The sequence below is a fragment of the Rhagoletis zephyria genome, unplaced genomic scaffold, assembly GCF_001687245.7.
Source record: "Rhagoletis zephyria isolate East Lansing unplaced genomic scaffold, Rhagoletis_zephyria_1.1 Rzeph_scaffold_02667, whole genome shotgun sequence".
Classification (NCBI taxonomy): domain Eukaryota; kingdom Metazoa; phylum Arthropoda; class Insecta; order Diptera; family Tephritidae; genus Rhagoletis; species Rhagoletis zephyria.
In genome coordinates this window covers 57490-77767 of record NW_016159751.1, presented here as the reverse complement: position 1 = coordinate 77767, position 20278 = coordinate 57490, and the positions used below count along the sequence as shown (strand labels likewise).

Genomic DNA, 20278 nt, shown 5'->3' with positions numbered 1-20278 from the left:
ATGGTTTCAACTCGCCAGCATCGCATAACCAATACAGTCAGCGTATGGGTGCGGGCAGTCCACAACCAGGAGCGAGTCCGAACATAGCCAGCCCACAAGTGCCAAGTCCGCAAGGACAAACGTTGGACCTGAGCGTCACACGTCTGTCACACAGGTAATTTTGAGAAACAGAAAATTTCTGGAGATATGAATATCAAATGCAACTTTTAGCTGTCAATAGACAAAATTTGGTTGGGGGAACACACATATTTCGAATTTGATTTTTAGTGTGGTAGACGGTTGAACTAGGGTCGCAGGGAAAAGGAGTATGCTGATTCGACTCTTATTTCTCCGTAACAAAGTTCAGGATGCCAGAGTGACCTTTCCATGGGTCCAATCAATGCAACCTCATATGTTTTTAGGTTAGTGCCTCTGCGGCACCACACTGGCTGGATATCGCTGTAATTATTTAAGTTTGCGCTTTAGGAAGTCTAGAGTTTACTTACTTTGTATACTCAAGTTTATTAGATCCTTTTTAGTCCCAAAAACATTCCAACACATTCCGCACTTTAAGCCACATTCCTCAAAACATTTCTCTTTAAAATCTGACTTACTAACTAACCACCTTTTTCTTTTTCTTCTTATTTCAGTATTATCACAAGTCCTCAATATGGTGCACACCCCGACGGTCTAGTCGTTGGACATCCGCAAGGCTTTGGACCAGGTCTACCACCCACAGGTGCCAACGGTGCGCCACGTTCACCACAAATGGAGCCCGTTGATTTCAGCGGTCCACCAAGACCACTCGGTTTTGGGCTCGTCGGACATATCGGCGGACCGCGACCGTACAGTCGTGAGTCTACGCCGGACAGTGGTGGCTCACACTACATCGATAGCTATCGCGATCCAAGTGGTAAGTGGCTGGAAGATTTTTTTATTAGGTTTTTTATGAAGCGTAAATTTTTCTGCTCAAATCGATCGATTAAAAAACTGTAAAGTTATTGTTTCTCCTTTAACATATTTCTTTGACTTCTCTTCTCACCATCTTCCCCACAACAACTAGGCTATTCACCTCATCCCGGCTATGGCATGGTTGTACAGTCTGATTATCCCCCAGCCGGCTATCATGGCTACGGTCCAGCCGCATATCAATGCAGCAATCCTTATGCGACTGCTGTCGGTCCCGGCGGATATCCGACACCAGTGTCAGGCGGCTACTCACCCAGTCCGGCGTCGTGTTACTCCATGCCACCGCCACAGCATATACCGCAACATGACAAGACAAAGGATAGGTTAGTCGAATGGCAAGTCAAATCACTTTACTACTAACAGCTACTTTATTACTACTAGCTATGTTTGCTTAGCAGCTACTTACTACCTTACTTGCTACCGCTACTAACACTTTTATAGACACACGTGTACATTCATATATACATACATACATACATAAGTATGTATGTCCTTTTTTAGTTTTGCATGCAAGATTTCTATGCACTGAAAATAGTTCAACCCCTTTGAGCATTGCGCTTGTCGGACCACTAGCATCATCAGTGGCATAGGGGCACAGGAGGCACACCGATCACCGGAAAGGACACTAGTTTCGTTATAACGATAATGAAAAGAGCACAGGCAAGTGTCCTTGCCAACGATGTAGTATGCACATGCAGCAGGCAGATGAGAGGTCCTTGTAGTGCTGCCGTACATATGGTCGGTGGTACACGAAATATTATGGAGAAAATATTAAAATATGCAATAATGACACTTATCAGACGAGTTTTGCATTGACAAAGGACCATTGTGTGTTGTGACATTGTCGAACGTCGGCAACGATAATGAAAACGAGTGTTGATGGCAGCTGATGGGTACGAAGGAGCACCAGAAAATTGTATCCTTTTTGCTTGACTTTAATATTTATAAAGATGTGTGGCCCCCAAATGGCAGAGTGGCAATAAATTGAAATTACTAACAAACGAGCGGGCACATGCCGGACAGGTGGTGTGCAATGGACGAGAAGTGGAGGGTGTGTGCGATGAAAGGAAAGGCCGGCAGTTGAAGGGAGTGCCTGTGCCGAGATTGTGCTCTAACTAATAATGTAGCGCTTTGGCTACGAAATACCAACTTTAAAGCGCTTGGATTGCTTGAATCTTCAATGTGTATTTTAAGTGACTGCTTTGATTTGAATGAAGTAAGAGATTATATGGAAAGCTTCTGGGCAGCTCGAGAGAAACACCCGCATTGTTCTGCTGAGATCCAATTTGATAGTTGGCTTTTCGAACGCTTCAATACATCTGACAGTTAGCTGCTTTTGTCTTTATTCGAGCTGCAAGCGGGCAAGTGGCACGGCAGTTGGTTGGCTTAAACTTTTAAGTGCGCACTCAAGTGTACGCTGACCAATTGATAGTTGCTGGATAAACGAGTTTACCAGCTTAGCTTTCAGAGTGCGCGCACACACACTCGCACATACTACAATATATTTTTACTTGCTTTTCATCGTATTTTGCCTGCTCCTGCTTCTGCTGCTGCTGTTGGCAGCGATAAGTTTGCAATTTGCTAGATAAATTTATCAAATCCAAAGCGAACTTTCAATAGACAACTTTTGCAGCGAATTTATTTGCCAACGCCGATTGATTTTAGCCATCAACTATCATTGCAGTGGGTTAAGTGCCTGCTCGAGTAGGTTTGCGGGGTTGGCTTGTTTGCTTTAAAGTTTGCATTGCTTGGCTGCTTTTCCTCTTCCTTTTATTTTATTTGGCTAAGTTGAGTGGCTTTTTTTTAATTTTTTTTCTGTGTTTCTAATCTCTTTTCAATAGCCTGACTGGATGTACGCGCAGCGATCGAAATCATTTGCAGCCACACTCGCAGGAACTGAAATGCCCCACGCCAGGCTGTGATGGTTCAGGACATGTCACTGGTAACTACTCGTCACATCGCAGTCTATCGGGTTGTCCGCGCGCCAACAAGCCGAAGAGCAAGCCACGCGATGGACAGGACTCGGAGCCGCTTAGGTGAGAGTTATTTACTGAATGTTTATTTTTCTTAAGTGTGGGGTTTCGAAACAAAGCTTTGTACTGAGAGTGGACATTAGTACCCATTGTCTTGACGTCTGTCCAAATGATTTCAATTCACATTTAAGTCTTTCCTTGAACTCGAGAAATGAAGAAGTCGAAGTAGGCAGATATTTTTGTTACAAATTTGTATCATTCAACGTCTTCGAGACCTTATAAAAAGCAAAGTAATAGTCTACCCTTTGTAGGATTTAGGTCAACCGTATGGTAAATTCTATTTACAGAAGGCTATATTAGGTTAAAATTTCAAAAATTTAATTTCAAAAACTTGCAATTTCATGAATAAGTCGACTTTGAAAATAATTTTTATCTTCTGGGACGTTTTTCTCGTAGAACACATTAACCCGCTAGCTCTTAGCAGAACGAGTTTTTTGACCTTCTTTTTAAGAGATTGGCTGCTAGAGGGTTAAAATGTTCTACAAATAGTTATGCAAAAAATGCCACTCGCGACAAAAGAGTAAAAGAACTTTTTACAGGTTGATGGGGAAGAGTAAATACAAAAAAAATTATGTAGAATAAAGAATTTGTAACCCAAAAAAAAATAAAATGTTAATTCTTTGTAAGAAAAAGTTCTAATCAGGTGTAACAAAATATTCTTGAATTAAATCGACTATATATTTTTTATGAATAGTATGTGCAAGTAGTTTGGTTGATGCCTTAAAAGACCTGCACCACTGAGTTGGAGTAAAAAAAACTTGAAAAAATTGCGGCGCAAACCGAATAGATCCTCAATATTTCGAATAATAAAAACCGGCTAAATTTTCTTGAAATTTTTTAGGAGAAAAAAACTCAAATAAAATTCGAAACTATCCCCCGAGACTTGAAAATTTTCCGAAAAAAACGAAATTTGGCCACCACCTTGAAGCAAACTAACTATAGAGCGCCAGAAAAGCTGAAGTTACACTGGCGAAATCTCGTTCGATAATCTGTTCCAACTTCACATCGGCAACAACAACATCGAAAGCTCATATCCGCTTAGAATCCCATAGGTCAAAGTAAACCCTAAGTAGTCTATAATGGAGTTCTAAGTGCAGAGCGTCAAGCAGAGGCTTCTTTCATAAATCTTATAAGAGTGGTGTACTCTCCGATTGAAAACTCTGTGGGTATCTATAAGTCCAAGGTAGGAAAATCCCAGCGAGACTCATGGAGAAAATTCTACGCATACGTCAAAGGCTGCCATGAATCTTTACGCGTCTTCAGATACTTCACGTTCGCTGTAGCCGAGTGGTTAAAAATGCATACTACCACCTGGGTTTCATCCCCGGTCCAAGCAACATTCAAAAATTTACAAACAATTTTTTCTAACAGCGCTCGCCTCTTGGCAGGCAATCGCAAACCTCCGACTGTATTTCTGTATTGAACAAAAAGCTGCTCGTAAAACCAGGGACCGAAAATAACAGTTATTTTTTAACAGTTTTACTCGGCCAAATATTTTTTAAGGCCGAAATAAAAGTCTTTTCCTAATAATAAACAAACCGCTTATCCAAATTAAACAAGTTTGGTATTAAATAAGAGGGGACTAGAATAGCTTTAAAACTGAAATTTCTAAACGAGAAAAACCACCTAATTATCATAGAACAAATCTTACGACAGGTATATGAACTTCTTTTGTATTGAATTATAAAAAAAATTAAATAGAGGTGGTAACCTTTGTTCGTTATCTGTTTAAAGCTATTTCAAATATATTTCCTTTGATATCAAATTTTTTTTTGATAAGCGGTTTGTTTATTATCTGGAAAGGACTTTTATTTCGCATTTCCCAAAAAATCCTGAACCGTGTAAATAGTATAAGGCCATTGGGCTGCTTTGTTTTCTTCTGCAGAGCTACTGGAAAACTGCTGCCTACTTTGGCTAATAAATTTTGTTGAGGCTTTAAGCTATCTACGTAAGCTGGTCTCACGTGCCTTCAAAGGATTTCAGACCTATCTCATCCCTGCTATTTAAGACCATCGGGCCCCTGATTTACTTTTCTATATTTATGATACAAAATTCCTTGAAAGTGGGTGAGTCTCTCTCTGTACGCATACCTGAAGCGTAACTCAGTGGAATCTGACTTGCATAGAGGAGAAAGGTTCGCGTGTTTGGGCATTGTACTGAACAGCAAGCCCTCCTGGAAACCAAATTCTTGAGTATCGAGTAAAAATCCATCAGTTGCTCTATACTAATTTAATAAAGCTATTAAGAAGAGGTTGTCCTCCCTCCAAACCATTTCAAAGCCAATTATCTTGTATGTAGTGTCTGTCTACTGTAATATACTAGAAAATTTAATTTTAATACAGATGCAAAGTCCTACTCTTGTTAGAATCAGAGAGGTGATCTGCACGTCTCCTACTCTCAACTGTGCAGGTACGTATTCCGAAGTCCACACTGCCCCAACAGGCTAAGAAACACTGAGTTATTCTTCAACCCGCCGTGAGAGTTCACATGAAGAAATTAATCGGTGTGTGCCAAGAGTGGATCTAATTGGATCCTTCTCTACATGTATCCCTCTAAAGGGTGAATGGGATGGGTCGAAGTTGGATGGTAGAATTAGAGCAAGTTTTTTGTCCCTCTACGGCTTCCAGATATCTGCCAAGCGGCAATCGGAGCTCTTGAGTCGCTTATGTTGCAATCGACTCTTGTCGGGGACTGCTTGCTTGATCTCGCAGTCGTCTCGGATTACTTCCAAATGGGGCTTATTTCGTTTCTAGTATAGAGCAACAGTACATGCACTGCTTGGCTGATAAATTGTCTAGGCAGGTCATCAAGGATAGAGTCAATCGGAGTTCCTGCGGCAACCTGCGGACTACGTACTCCTGGCAGGGTTTACAGTCGGCTCAGTGAGCGCTGGGCAAAAGACCCGACATTCAAATTTTCAAAGTCCTTCAGGCCGATAAAGCGCAGCCTAAAAAACATTTTCAGCTGGCTTACCGACAACTTTTGGTGCTAACAGAAATCTTGGGTGGGCATCGCTGAATAGGAACCCTTTCTTGTAGCTTTTTGGAAGATGACGAGGTAGATTCGTGTCAGCGTCACATTTCATCAACACTCCCGAGTAACGCTATGGGATGGATTTTTTAAAGAATAAAAATTTCTTATTTATAAATAAAGCTTAGAGGAATGCTAATACATTTTTAAACAAGAAGAATTAGTTAGTAAAAAAATAATCCTAACAAATTTCATAGCCTCGAATTCCATTACCATTTCAGATGTCCCATACCTGGTTGTGACGGTTCTGGCCACTCCACTGGCAAATTTTTATCGCACAGAAGGTAAGCATTACTTCCTTTTCGCAATTCAGTACTAATTTTTACAAAATTCATATGCCTTTAACCAGCTACTTACATACATATGTATGTATGTATGTATGTATGCAATTATAGATTTTGTTACGCACCACCCGCAACTCACACTCCTTTCTTCTCTCTATCTCTCTCTATCTCTCTCTCTCTGCAGCGCCTCCGGCTGTCCCATCGCGAATCGTAATAAAATGCGCGTACTTGAAGCCGGCGGCACCGTAGAACAGCATAAAGCCGCCGTTGCTGCGGCGACTGCGATGAAGTTTGACGGTGCGTATGCTCAACATTTTGGTAATGTCTTACAAATCAACTCGGCAGCAGCGGCACAACATACTAACCCNTTTCGAAAATCTCCAAAACGTTACAAAGTAACCCAAATTCTCCCCAACATTTCACAAAAATTTCAAGAAATTCCGAAATAATCCAAAAATGTCCCCCAAAAAAAATCGCCTAAAGTCTCGAAATAGACTCGACAAATCTCGAATCACTTCATGCCTAAAAACCAAAAACCAACAATTATCGAGTGTTCGTGCTCAAAATCTATTTTGCATCGAGGTTTTTGGAATACAGGAAATCCATACTTGAAAATTTAAAAACTGGACAACTGGACTATAGAAATTTAAAGCAGAGGCTGCCTTATTTCAGATCAAATCTGGTATACGATTGCTTCAACACCTTAGACGATCATTGAATCAAGCAAATAGTAAGTAGTACTGGGCTGGATACCAAGGGTATGACTGATATGATAACGTTGGCACCCTAAAAACACGAACTGGCTATATATAAAAAAAATCACTAAACACTGGATTGGGCGTCTAGGGCAGAGACAAACAAAACGATGTATCTGTCCATCTCTAGAGGCTCCAAAAAACTTCTTAATTTAGATAGAAAGAATCTCCGAACTCTCACTGAGTATTTCACGAGACTCAGCGCCCTTCTGTCGCTTTTGTAACCTGAACCAGAAAAAGCGCATGTAAGTGCTAGGCTTATATAAAATTTATTTGGTGAAAGCTGTGAAACTGCAAGAAATAGAACAGAAACTTAAATAAAAACTGTAAAAATAAAGAATTTTAGCTGGTCTATAGTGTACATACGATTTTTCATTCTTGGTCCATTGTGACTCTTTTTGGTCGGAATTAACAAAAAAAAAACGCGAGCAGAATACAGCACACGTTCTACGTGCTGTGCATTGAACTATTTCGTGGGTATTCGGACCAGATTGTTGGGTTCTTCAACCCATCCCAGTTTAAGCCTCATACCTAATCGATGCAAAGCCAGAGCAAAAGCACAAAAAGTGGTCAGCACTCTCGGGTTGTTATATATATGTATGTATATTCCGATCACAGTCAGGTGTTTCTGCGACAAGAACTGACCGGTAATCAGTCCCACAAGTTGTTTACAATTAGACAGACCATTCGGGAATGAGTACAACATGGCCGTAGGGGGGAGTACCCAAACCAGGAGAAGGCTAAGGAATACTCATTTTCATGCAAATTGCTCAGGAGCTCCCGTTTGGGATGGCACCCAAAGTAGAAGAGATTCATTTTATTTTCCAAGATAACTTAGTAGAGATTTGCATTTCCAATCTAGTTCGGAAGGGAGCAGTTAGAGGACTGATCAATACCTTGAGTGCAGTTTTAATGTTACTAGAAAAGGCATCTGCACGCCTATTTTTTCTACTACGTAGTCCATGGGCAAGAGCGTCGTGAATATTTTCCTCTTTACCTTTGATATACTCCCATATCCTGGGAGAGTGTCAGTTTTGGATATGTAAATCCGTGATCAGTATTGAGATTTCAGCCTCAGGGAACTTGACATTGACGGATAAAGACACTCAGTGACGGTTGGAGTGCATCCAAGTCAGTTACGGATGTTGTAGGGAAAGCTCCTTTGAAGTTTGGTAAGCGGATTTCCCCCGCAACTGATTGGGAGTCTGCTCAACCACAACACAGATTTAAAAATTCACAGGATTCCTCTATGTGATAGACTATACCTTTTGCCAAAGACCTTGCTCAATTGCTGGTATTAAGGCTTTGGAGGACTTTTATTCAATGTGAGGCTTCCATAAAATTCAAGTTATAGTGACTTGACGGTTCGTTCAACCTTCTCCGTCTATTGAAGATCGCAAGCTAAGTTAGAGTCTAGAGCCGTGTTAAAGTTAACAAGCAGGGCATCAATTACAAGGCACCAGGGCAAAGGCGGAAGCGCGTCAACCTGTTAAACTGCGCACGTGGCATATTGTATTATATCTTCTTCTTCCTAATAGCCCTAGTATCCACGAGTATTTGGACTCCCTTTTAGTAAAAATGTTTCCTCTACTAAATTGATGTTTTCTAGGAAAGACCAAGTGGAGCATAACTCGGCTGCCTACGGTATTCAGACCTGCCGCCTTTTTTAAACTCAGTCAAAATCGCTTAAGGCACTTAAGGGTTAATTTGGAATTAGTAATATGTTGTCTGGGGACAACCTTCCTTAAACCTTAATACACTTTTTTTGTGTGAAAACTTTTCCAACTTCTTAAAATTTTAGTACACTTTTTTCGTCTGGTAAGCACATTAACAGCTTTTTCCACAATATCATAAACTTGAGTACATACGTTTGTACTAACTTTTTCATTAAGCTTAGCAAGGATTCTTGTGTAGCACACAATTTTAGTACTTTAATTTTTTAAATTTTTAGTACATGTATTTTAATACACATTTAGAGCAGACACTAATTTTAGTCAAGTTTGCTTTTCTTGTATTGCTTGTTGCAACACATGTTTTGAGCATTAAAAGCTTAGATTAAATATTTTTATTTTTAGTAAAAATTGTATATCATTCAAATTAATTAATTTTTTCGATTTCCAATAATTAATTTCGGTTCATCTTAAAAAACCAAAATTTTTATTGAAAACTATGCTTAAATACTTTAGTATATTTAGTGCATTTACATATATAACTTATGTTCATTTACTTTTCGTTTCTTGTATTTTTAGTACACTCTTAGTGCAACATTTTCAAAACCATCGGCAATTAAAGAAGCAACCAGCGAAAAAACTAACTCGAAAGAGTTCCCTCATTAAGCCTACTTTCAAGATGTACTAAATAACCAAATCGAAAAAAATGGTTTTTTAATCAACTAAAAAAACATTTTTGAAGCTTAGTTAGTAGTCAACACTTAGCTTTAAAGCAAACTAAATATTTTTTATGCAAAGTATTTAGCACACGCACACGTAATTTTTTCAATTAATTCAACATTTTTTAAAACAAAAAATTATACTCGAATAGTGATGAAAAATAATACAGATCAAATGAATATTTAAAAAATACTCAATGTTAATCTTCCTTTAACGTCCACTCCTTCTCCAGGCATCGACATGATGATGGGCGGCGTTGGCGTTGGCGTCGGAGTCGGTGTCGGTGTCGGTGTTGGCTCCGCAGTCTCCTCCTCCGCCTCCGTATCGAGTAATATTAGCAACAGCAGCAACAACAACGCTTCGGTAGTTAGTTCCACAGCAGCGCTGGGCAATGTCTCGTCTTCGGTAGCCGGTCCAGCCACACTGCCCGACAGTCTGCATGGCAATAATAGCAACAATGGCAGTAGTGGCAATAGCACAGCGAATAACAACAGCAACAACAACGTGCCCTCAACAAATGGTGGCGTTGGCGTTGGCGGTGGCGGTGGCGGTGGCGGTGGCAGTGCTGGCAATGGCAACGTCGGTGTTGGCGAAGACTTGAATACGCTCGAAGCGGAAATATCGGAGCTGCAAAGAGAGAATGCACGCGTCGAATCGCAAATGATGCGTCTCAAATCCGACATAAATGCCATGGAATCACAGTTGAACACCAGCGATAGGGTACGTAGGCTCAGGTTCGTTGAGGCAAACAAATATAAGTAACTAAATAAGTATGTACACATGTTTTTATTGTTATTATTGTTGTAGACGAAAATTACGGTCTTGAGTTAGTTTAGGAGAATAGCATAAAACTTTAGCAGTGGAGTGCTTTAGTGGGCAAAATATGTAGGCATAAAACTCTCGACCCCTTTGAGTTCTTGAACTTTACTCTTCACCCCAAAAGTTCACTCCAAATATTACTTCCTTGTCTCTAGAAATATATAACCAACTTAAATACATATATACATATGTACCTTTGTATTTGTAGCAGTATTGTTTAAAATTTGTTTGCCTGTATTAGTGAATTTGTGTATAATTTTGTTTATAAACTTCTTATTACAGTTTTCAAGGACGTCGCCGAAATTCCAAAAACCAAAAATAAACTTACTAACTACCCTAACTCAATTCAACAGCAAAAAAGACATAAAAATTTAGCAGACAACCGAACAGACAGCGCGCGATAGAGATAGGTAGCAAATATTATTAAAAGCAAATAAAAAATATGGCGTTCTCTTCGTTGGCGGCGGCGGCGGCGTTGGCGTCAGCTAGCAAAAGGCGCAACACCTTTCACGCCAAAACTCAAAACTTGGAGTTTTCTAACTTTTGCTCAGCAACTGCTAACTTTTGCTTTTGCCTAGAAAACGACGTCAGCTGCGGCGCCAGCGTCATACCCAACACACACCGTCGGCGTTTAACCCAAACACCAAACATAAAGTTCTAATTTTTTCTTACTTACTTACAACTTTTGTTATTTAAATTATTAGCAAAGTACAAAAGCATATGCTCGAATTCAAACTCAAACTTAATAGACACACAAGAGCAGTAAGACAGACGGACGTGCGGACAGACACACAGACAAATGGCAGCAACAGTCAGTCTGAAAATTGTTAGGAAATTCCAACGCTGCTGCCTCAACTTGGCAATGGCTCATATTTTCACTTAGTTCCGCTACCGTAGCCCCTACCCCTTCACCCTCTGCCGTTCCCGCTCCACCGCTCCCGCTCTTTAACTTTAGTACTTTCTACTTAACTTAACTTTTGTGCTTTTATCAAAGTTTATCAATTAATTTTTATGAAAAGTTCTTGCACTTTTCTCCAAACTTCCTCGACACGTTGTGCGCCGCCGTGGCATCTCGCTTCGCAAACACTTTCACACGCTTTCAGTCGCGCGCTAAATCGCTGCGGTTAGTGTACTTGTACTTGTACCGCTGCTGTTGGCGTTCACGTTGACGTCGACGCTGAGCGTTGAGCGTTGACTTTGTGTCTGCGCCAGTTTGCTTTGCAAAATTTGGAGCAGAAAGTTTATAGTCTAACAACTAAAGTTTTGCATTTGTCATCGCACTAAAGTTTTGGCGTAAAGTTATTAATAACTTAAGTCAAAGTCCCACTTCTGGGTCGAATTGTTTTAGAAAGTATTGAATTTTACTTGCACGCCATTTTGATGTACTTAAATTTGATCATCGAAAATATACTTACAAATACTTTAAACCTTTCATGCAATTTTTAAATTTAGCTAAGCGCCCTTTGAGCGCAGTACATTTTCAAGACAGGGGATTTTTTTTGTATGTGTGTAATGTAATTGTAGACTTTAGGTTTTCTGATCCAGCTACTCTTCGAAATTAAAATTTACACGAAAGGACAATGACGCAGTTCAAATTTAGTTGCCTCGGAATTAATTAGAAAACGTTCTAATACTACATCAAAAGATATTTTTGGAAAATTCCTGCCACAAAAGCGTTTATTTAGAAACGCTTCTCATTTTGCTGACTGGCGAGCTTTGAGCTTCCGACCACTGCTTTGAATATATGAAAATAAAAAAATGTTTCAATTACAAATTTTATTTGAACTTGCCACCCCAAAAAAAGTTTTTACATGTGCTCTTATGTTTATTTAAGAAGTGGGTCTTCAACTCACTAAATTTCAAGGAATTGTATAATTTTTTCCACAAAATTTTTTTTTTTTATTTTTTTAAATATATGTGCTAAACAATAATTTTAACAATGTTTGATAAATGTTTAAAATTTTGGTAAAATATATTTTAAATAAATTATTTTTTAACAAAATCCTTAAAAATCGATTTTTTAACACTTTTTCTCAAAGAAAATATTGCTACTAAATTAAATTAAATACATAATATATTTTAAGGATTTTAGGAAAATAATATTTTTAGAAAAAAATATATTTACAATAAGATTTTAGAAAGATTTAAAAAAAATATTTCTAGGACAAAAATATTTTTTTCTTATTATTTCCTAAAATATTTTTGTAAATACATAGTAAAGTTTTCTCCTAAAAAATTATTTATTCCTGAAATCCTTCAAAAGTATTGTTGTGTATTAAAACTAGTAAAACGAAAATGATAATTTTTTTTCTAATAAATCTATCTTTTCGCAAAAAAAAAAATTTGCCCAAACAGGTAATCTTGCCACAAAAAAAAATTGTAAAATAATCTTTTCCAAAAAATTTATTTATTTATATTTTCGCCATATTTTTTTTTTTAACTTCATTGAGAATCATTTTTCTCTAGAAAATTCTTGGGGCACATTGCATACAATATGATAATGATTGGAGTAACTTTTTGGAACAAGGCCAAGGTCCTGAAAGGGTTAATGTCTTTGTATAGAACAAAACCCTGTTCGGAAGTCTATTCTAAAGGCTTTTTATAATTCAAGAAAACATCGCTGCTTACGACTTTTGTCGACGAAAGAAAATAGATACTGCCAATCATCAAACCAAAAAAAAAAAAAATCATCCGTCATCATCAACAGTTACTACTAAATTTTGGTATAGTTAATAGAGTGCGTGCTGCAAAAATGTTTTTAATTTAATTGTTTTCCCAACAGCTCGCCTTCAGAGTCCTGCAAACGGGAGTAAATTTTTGCATTTTTTGCAGTCGAAAATGCACCCGCTTGTATTCTTTCTCTGTTATAGCTTAAAAGGTCCTTTAAGCTCTTTAAAAGTTGTTGAGTAAAATTTAATCAAATTTTCCATATGCACGAAAACGCTCCCTTTACTGTGCCCATTCAAGTGACGCAATTTTTAAAGATTTTTTTTAACAGCGATTGGTTTTCAATTTTTATTTTAAATAAAAAAGACCAGCAGAAAATAAAATTTCCTTCGAATATAACAGAAATTGTGTTGCTTTTGATGAATTAAATTGAAACCCAATTTTGTTAGCCGACATTTTATCAATGCTGAGCTGATTTTGTATACCTACCCAAAAAATAACTTAGAAAATTTTCTCAAAAAAAAATTTCTTGCCATCATTGACTAGAAATTTAGCATCTAATGGCAAATAGTCCTCCTTTTACCGTTCACTAAACAACCAATGAAAATACAATTTCAATTACAGCAAAAACACAAACTTTTCGTGTTGCAATCACTGGGATAGAGACAAACTCACGCACAAATATCTTTTATGTAGACATATTTAGTAAATGAGGTAAACAAATTTCTTAAATGCAATGATGATGAATTGCAATGGCAACGCATACACACACGTACATACACTCGCAAGTAGAGCGGCAATCAGCCGAGAAGCCCCATCTAGATAAATTACAAAATGGCGTTACGATGACAGCAAACAATGACTGCTAAGTGGATAGCAGCAGCAGCAGCAGCAGCAGCAACAACGCTGCAACCAATGAGTGAGCTTTAATGCAATTTGGATGCATTTCAATGCAAGGGCTGTTGCTGTTGTGTGAAGGACCTTCCAACGACTGAGGCAACATCCCTCACCTACATGCATATATACATACATACATATATAAGTAAAGTGAGAGCAGCGTTGCAAATCCCTAAAGGTGGCGCGTACATGCGCGTAAAGTGTTGCACTGGAATTGCTGTTTGCTAGCAGACCCTATTCCCAGTGGTCACCTACACATATATATATGTACATATGTATGTAAGTATATGTACGTGTATACATAAGCCCCACCTGCTTTCGAAATCGTACGGAGGCGTTGTTGTTGTGCCTAGTACTCAGATTGTAGTTGTAGTCATCTGTCCCTTTTCACTCGTAAACAAATCAACAAATCGCGTTTCATTTCGATTCGCTCCTATTCAGTCGCCCTTATAATGGCAAGCCAACACCACCCCCACCTCTAACTCACGCTCGTTCCTTTGCGTACATATGTATGTATGTATGTGTATGTTATATTCATACACATGCACTCAACCCAAATGGGGAGTCACATGAGAATTATTTGGCTTGTGTGTAACCTTTTGGCCTCCCAAGAGACATTCACCGTTACTACACTTAAATGTATGTATGTATATATGTATACGTGTGTTGGTAGGGAGAAAAAAAATGCCAACAACAAAGGAGGCGCCATATGATTGTAGTGCGCTGGCGCTTAGCCAACGACAGCACAGCATTTTCCAGTGGCTGCTCGGTGTGTATCCAAGAGCGCCACACCACCATTACTACCATCGCCGCTCACGCACACTGACTTTGTCAGTTGGAGCCACCACCACCAATGCGAACATAACAGCCATCTAGCTCCCCACTTGCATCCAAGAAGAGGGCGTCGCAGAACTACATTTTTTTCTTGTTTTCGTCCATAATGCCACTTGACTATTCAGGTGGTGCGTGTGTATGTGTGTGTTACTTGTACACACACACACATACCCGTCGGTGTTTTTCTTTTTATTTTCCTTTTTTTGGACTTTGCTTTTTCTTTTTCTCAACGTCAGTTTTTATGATTTCTTTTGCTTTTTTTCGCGCTTGAAATTCTAAGTGTGCTATTTCGCTCGCACTGCACTGTTTGATATCCTGGCAAAAAAATGTCTACCCTATTCGTTATTGTAGACATTCGTACTTTTTATTGTATTTTGTTGTTTTGCCCATAAGCCCGTTTTCTTTTTTTGCTGGTCGCTATCTCACCGCTGGGTGGTATATGAAGTTTTCTATTTGGTTCTGTGGTAGGTGCCACACTTTTCTTGAAGGGTCGTTATTACGCATCAACGAACCGAACGAAATTGAATTGAAATAAATTCAATTAGTTGATATTATTAAATGATGTGGAAGTATAATGACAGCGAAGAATATGAAGTCCCCTAATTAATGCGGATTATTCCGTTTTATTCGTTTTGTATAGAATGTCATAACCGAATAGGGTCAAATGGTGGGGATCAAAAGGTGGCGTTATGATTTGTATCCTAGTCTATTTTTCTAATTTAAGTAAATTCATTTTAAATTTGTATACTATTATTATTAAATATGTGAGCAAATGTGTTTTTAGTCGAAAATGGTGGCACACTTATCTTAGAAAATGCATTATCTTCAGTTTTGTGTAAAGAACAAGATTCCATCGCAAAATTGTATTTAAATGAAAACTTAAAAAAGATATGCTAAAAAAGTAAAAATAACTACTTACGCTCATATAGTCGCAGCTGTGTATGTAACTCATATGCCCCGTAGTCACCTTGTTTACTCAATGTATTTTTTTTTTTTCATTTGGAGGCATATTTACTAGTTTTATTACACTGGATTTGTTTGTTTTAGCAGGAAGAATATTTTCACCGGTTAATTTTAGTATTTGAAGTATCTATCTTATTTTAAACATAAAAAAATCGTAAAATGTTACATAATATCTGCGACAGATATTCTACATGCTGTCATTTTCTTTAATTTGGTGGCACACTATTAAAACTTTACAGATATGTTGTATTTGAGGCCAACTTTCATTGCCTCTAATATGAACATTCTGTTTGGAAACTTCCCAAAGTTATTTAAAAAAAGGATTATGCTTTTTTCAAGTGACAATGAAAAATTAAGTAATTTCGTTACTCTTTCGCCTAAACAAACGTTTTAAGGCTAAAATTGTTCAAATACTTGATTTATTTTTTGTTGTACTAGTTTCTGGAACTCCATTTTTCCAAACTTTTAGTAGATTTTTTTTAGTACCAATATTTTTGTTTTTACGGACGATCTTTTTTTCCTGGGATATTTTTCTTCTGCAATCACTTTCAGAAGGGTCCTTCATGTCGAGAACGGCTGGTAACAGATTATCGTTTAGGTAATTTTTCTCTGTGTACATAAATCTGGCTGGTGACCGGTTGTTAATTAAACAAGGTACACTAATCCCTAAAGAGAGTATCTAGCGCCAAATGCCCAAGATATATATTTAAAAAATCCTAAAATTACCTTGGTAAGCGAATTCCTAATTACAAAGGATTCGACTGAAGATGATTTAAATTGCTTTAATCTGTGTCTGGACAAGGCCGCGCATTCAGAAAAATGCATTGAAGTTTTTTTCGTCTTTAAGTAGAGTTGGCACACATTTTTCGTCCCAAATAAGAAGAAGAATACTCTGAGGAAAAGAATAAGTAATTCACGCCTTTTATAATATTTCGATGGTAACCGGGGTTTAGTTTAGAAATTACCTAAAACGCTAGGTATTCAGAACCACTTAAATATTTAAGATAAGATATACAAATGTATGCATAGGCAAACAGTAAAATCGTCGGCTAATGATTCCTAGCAAGAGACCTCCCATCGATTATTGTTATATAATATTTTGTAGGGCCCTCTCTGCTTGCGTATTTAAGCATAGTTTAATGATAACCTCACTAAATAAATTTATTAATAGTTTAATCTTCTCTTTCTCTCTCTTTCTTTATTTTATTCTCTTTCTCGCTCCTCTTAACAGGAGGCTTCTCCGCTGAGTACTCATCAACAGCGTAATCTCTCTGCGGTGACTATCAATGCTGGAGGAGCAACAGCTCTTGGTAGCGTCTCCTCCAGCGCCTCAACCGCGTCCCCGCTCAGCAACCACATTGGCAGCGGCAACTGCAACGGCAACGTCAACGGCAACGTCAACGGTAACGGCAACAACAGCAGCAGCGCCAACGGCAACAATAACATCAACATCGGTGGCAGCAGCGCCGGAGTCAACAACAACCCCCTCACCAGCGGCAATCTCTCGCACACCCTCCCCAGCAGTCACACCATAGGCCCCATAGGCAACCACAGTGGCAGCTACTTAACACCACCACCCAGTGTCAGCATCAGCACCACCGCTTCTTCAACCAGCAACGGCGGTGCACCCACATCCAGTTCCTATTACGAAAGTTTGCGTAATAATGTAATTACTTTACTCGAGCATGTGCGTCTGCCACCACCCGGCGGCAATAGCGGCGCAAGCATGAGCTCGAGTCCGTTAGGCGCTGGCAATGGCGGCAATAATGTAAGTAGCACCAGCATAGGCGGTCATCCCTCCGATACCATTGGCAATAGTTTGTCTGCAAATATTGCTGGCTTACCCGCCACCGCAGAAGTTTTGAGTAATCAACAATTGACCAGCGCTTATGGTGCGCCACATCCACCACATCCCACGCTGATACCACCCAGTCCGCTACCCACCGCATCCATTGCGCCAACGAATATGGTTAGTGGTGCTGTATCGATGTATGCAGCGCCACCACATCACTTGACTGGCACACATCATGGCATGCTAGGACCACCACCACCGCCACCACCACCACCACCTCATGGTGGTTCAATGCCGCCACATCATCCCTATACGGTGCATCATCCAGCTGGATATGCGCACCATGAACCCTTCGACTCATACATATCGAAATTACAATCTCTCTGTGTGCCACCCGATGTTTACGCGCTACCCGACGATGGCACACGGCCGCTCTACGATGCGGTCAAACCTAGTTTGCATCAAGATTATACATTAATGCCGACACCGATATAAGCGTGGGTGAGAAGAGGGGGTGAATGGGGGGAGAGAGATTACTGGGTTTAACGCCAACTAAGAGAGAACTATTGAAAACTATAGTACTAACTACGCTGTAAATATAAACAAATAGTATTTAAGCAGATATTTATAGAGAAGACTCAAACTCGGACCACGACGCAGAACAAATTTATGTGACACTCTCATTAAATCCATGTTGAGAGTGAACAGCAGTTGAAGAAGGAATAATTTTGACCGCACACACAATTAGACACAATTGTTTTCCCGTAACCCGTTTAAAGAATTTTAAGAAACAGTTAAGCCACTCTCTCATTTTTCGATGACCTTGGTAGCTTCGTCCGAGGCTTCTTTAATGAGCTCCATACTCAATGCTTTATTTATGTGACGCAAATGATGTAGAAACACTCCACAACTGAGAAATGATGCACAGCGTCTTAAGTTCCCAAGGATGGAGCTAGCAACAGGCATACATAACTCCGGCGCCACTCCCGGCTGCTGAGCTCGCGCAGTTGTAAGTGAGAAGACTTTGGGGCACCCTGTATATCAGGGTCAGATGAGTTGTCTGTCGTAGCGTGACATGAATCGGCCATCAATATCACGTGGTTTTCTGAAGACCCAGCATATGACAATAAGAAACAATCTACCGGATGCAGCGGGATCTAAATACGTGAGAGAGTCATTGAAAATTTAACCACTCGAATACGTGTCGCCGTGCGAAACCATGGCATATATTTAAACGATCTTAAGTAGTATACTTGGCCCTTTCTTTTTGCTAGTTGTTCTTTCCGACAGGGTTGGTCTTCAAACCAAATTTTACAGGCCTTTTTATGTAAGCCTAGGTTAGGATGGCGTATATGGAATGCTCCGTACTTTCACACAGGAAGAGACATAGCCTCTTACATACAAAAATCGTTTCGTTAACACCTCACACACAGCTTGATTTAAAGAGAACTTTTCCTAGAGGGTTATAACTAAATTCTACAGAAATCGTGCATAAGGCCCAAATATTCCCAGATAGGAATCCGTGACAGTCGCGATTATTGACCACTTATCCATCGAGAGTAGTCAAGTTTCGACAATAAATACAGTATATTTTGCTTTGCTGCCTCTATGCTTAAGTGCACATTTAAGATATCTACCCCAAAATGCGCATCAGAGGCATTATTTTTAACATTTATAAGGAAACTGCTCCGATAGAGGCATTTAGCATACCTGCACATTGGCGATACCTGCCTTAAAAATTGTGCGACTAGTATCAATTATCAAAGAAAGTATTACGTTTACCTGCACTGGCCCTATAATTGCCTAATTTTACAACTTTTTATTTATTTTGTTCATCTCGCAAAACAATGAAAATGGCTATAAATTTATGTAGTTATATAGATAATTAGATACTATTCGGTAAAAATTTCGCTTGCAGTAATTTTTACGTGGTAAGTGCTTCTCCATTATGTGGTTTCATAGGGATTTGGATACCTTCCTCATTGAAGTAGTAAAGAAAATTCGCTTAAGTGCCTTTTTCGGTTAAGTGCACAAGTTTTTCGTGCAAAGAAGGATGTGCAGCTAAGCAAAATATACTGTATATCAAATACAAAAATATATGACTGAAAAAATATCGGAAATTCTTCGTAAGCAGCCACTGGCCATATCTGCATTTACATCAGTCACAACTAGGACTTATTCCGCAAGGGAAGCTTTTCGAAGCTTTCTGTAGATTTTATATGAGCGTGTACCTGGTAAAAGCTCTCTCTGGTCATATTTTATGTATATCTATGTACATTTGCGAAGTTCGAAGTGTACAATAAGCAAAAAATAATAATTTTTGTAAGTCCTAACAGGCAGAATGAGCTTTTAAACTGTGGACGCCAACACAAAATGTATAGAAAGCTTAAAAATACTTTGCACACGGGCAAGACGACTTTTTTCACAGATGAAGATGCAAAATTTCTGCTTCAAGCTTCATCGAAAGTTTATTTGTAATAGGTGAAAGCTAATTTAATGCAAAGCAAATTTCGGTAAAAGCTTTCCTTTTCAGAGTCAGTATGAATAGAGAGATCAAGCTCTCAGGCTGTCGTGTCTATAAAAAATTATGGAAAGCTTAAAAAAGCGCTGCACGCGAGTAAGGCCATGCCCTTCACCGGAGCTTAGTATAAGTTACTAGTCCAATACTTATGTATATATGTACATTTAAGTATATAGTATATATAGTAGAGTGGTCCTCAAAATGTACACATTAATATATAGTATGTTTAGTAGGGTGGTCCCAAAATATCACCATCATGTAGCATCCCTTTATTTTGTTCCACATACAAAATAAAGACATACGGGAAAATTTTATAATTAACAAAAGTTAAGCCGTGAAATTCAA

General features: G+C 38.8%; 1 protein-coding gene across 1 annotated transcript; it reads left to right on the top strand.

Moving 5' to 3' along the window:
• Positions 1–5: 5 nt before the first annotated feature.
• On the top strand, positions 6–18499 carry LOC108367405 (protein lingerer-like; the record flags this gene model as incomplete). The annotated part of the gene is made up of 8 exons (XM_017622012.1): positions 6–154; positions 630–892; positions 1043–1271; positions 2790–2984; positions 6233–6295; positions 6480–6592; positions 9673–10160; positions 16852–18499. Coding segments are annotated over 8 exons (2556 nt in total), but the record flags the coding sequence as incomplete, so codon positions are not given.
• Positions 18500–20278: the final 1779 nt, after the last annotated feature.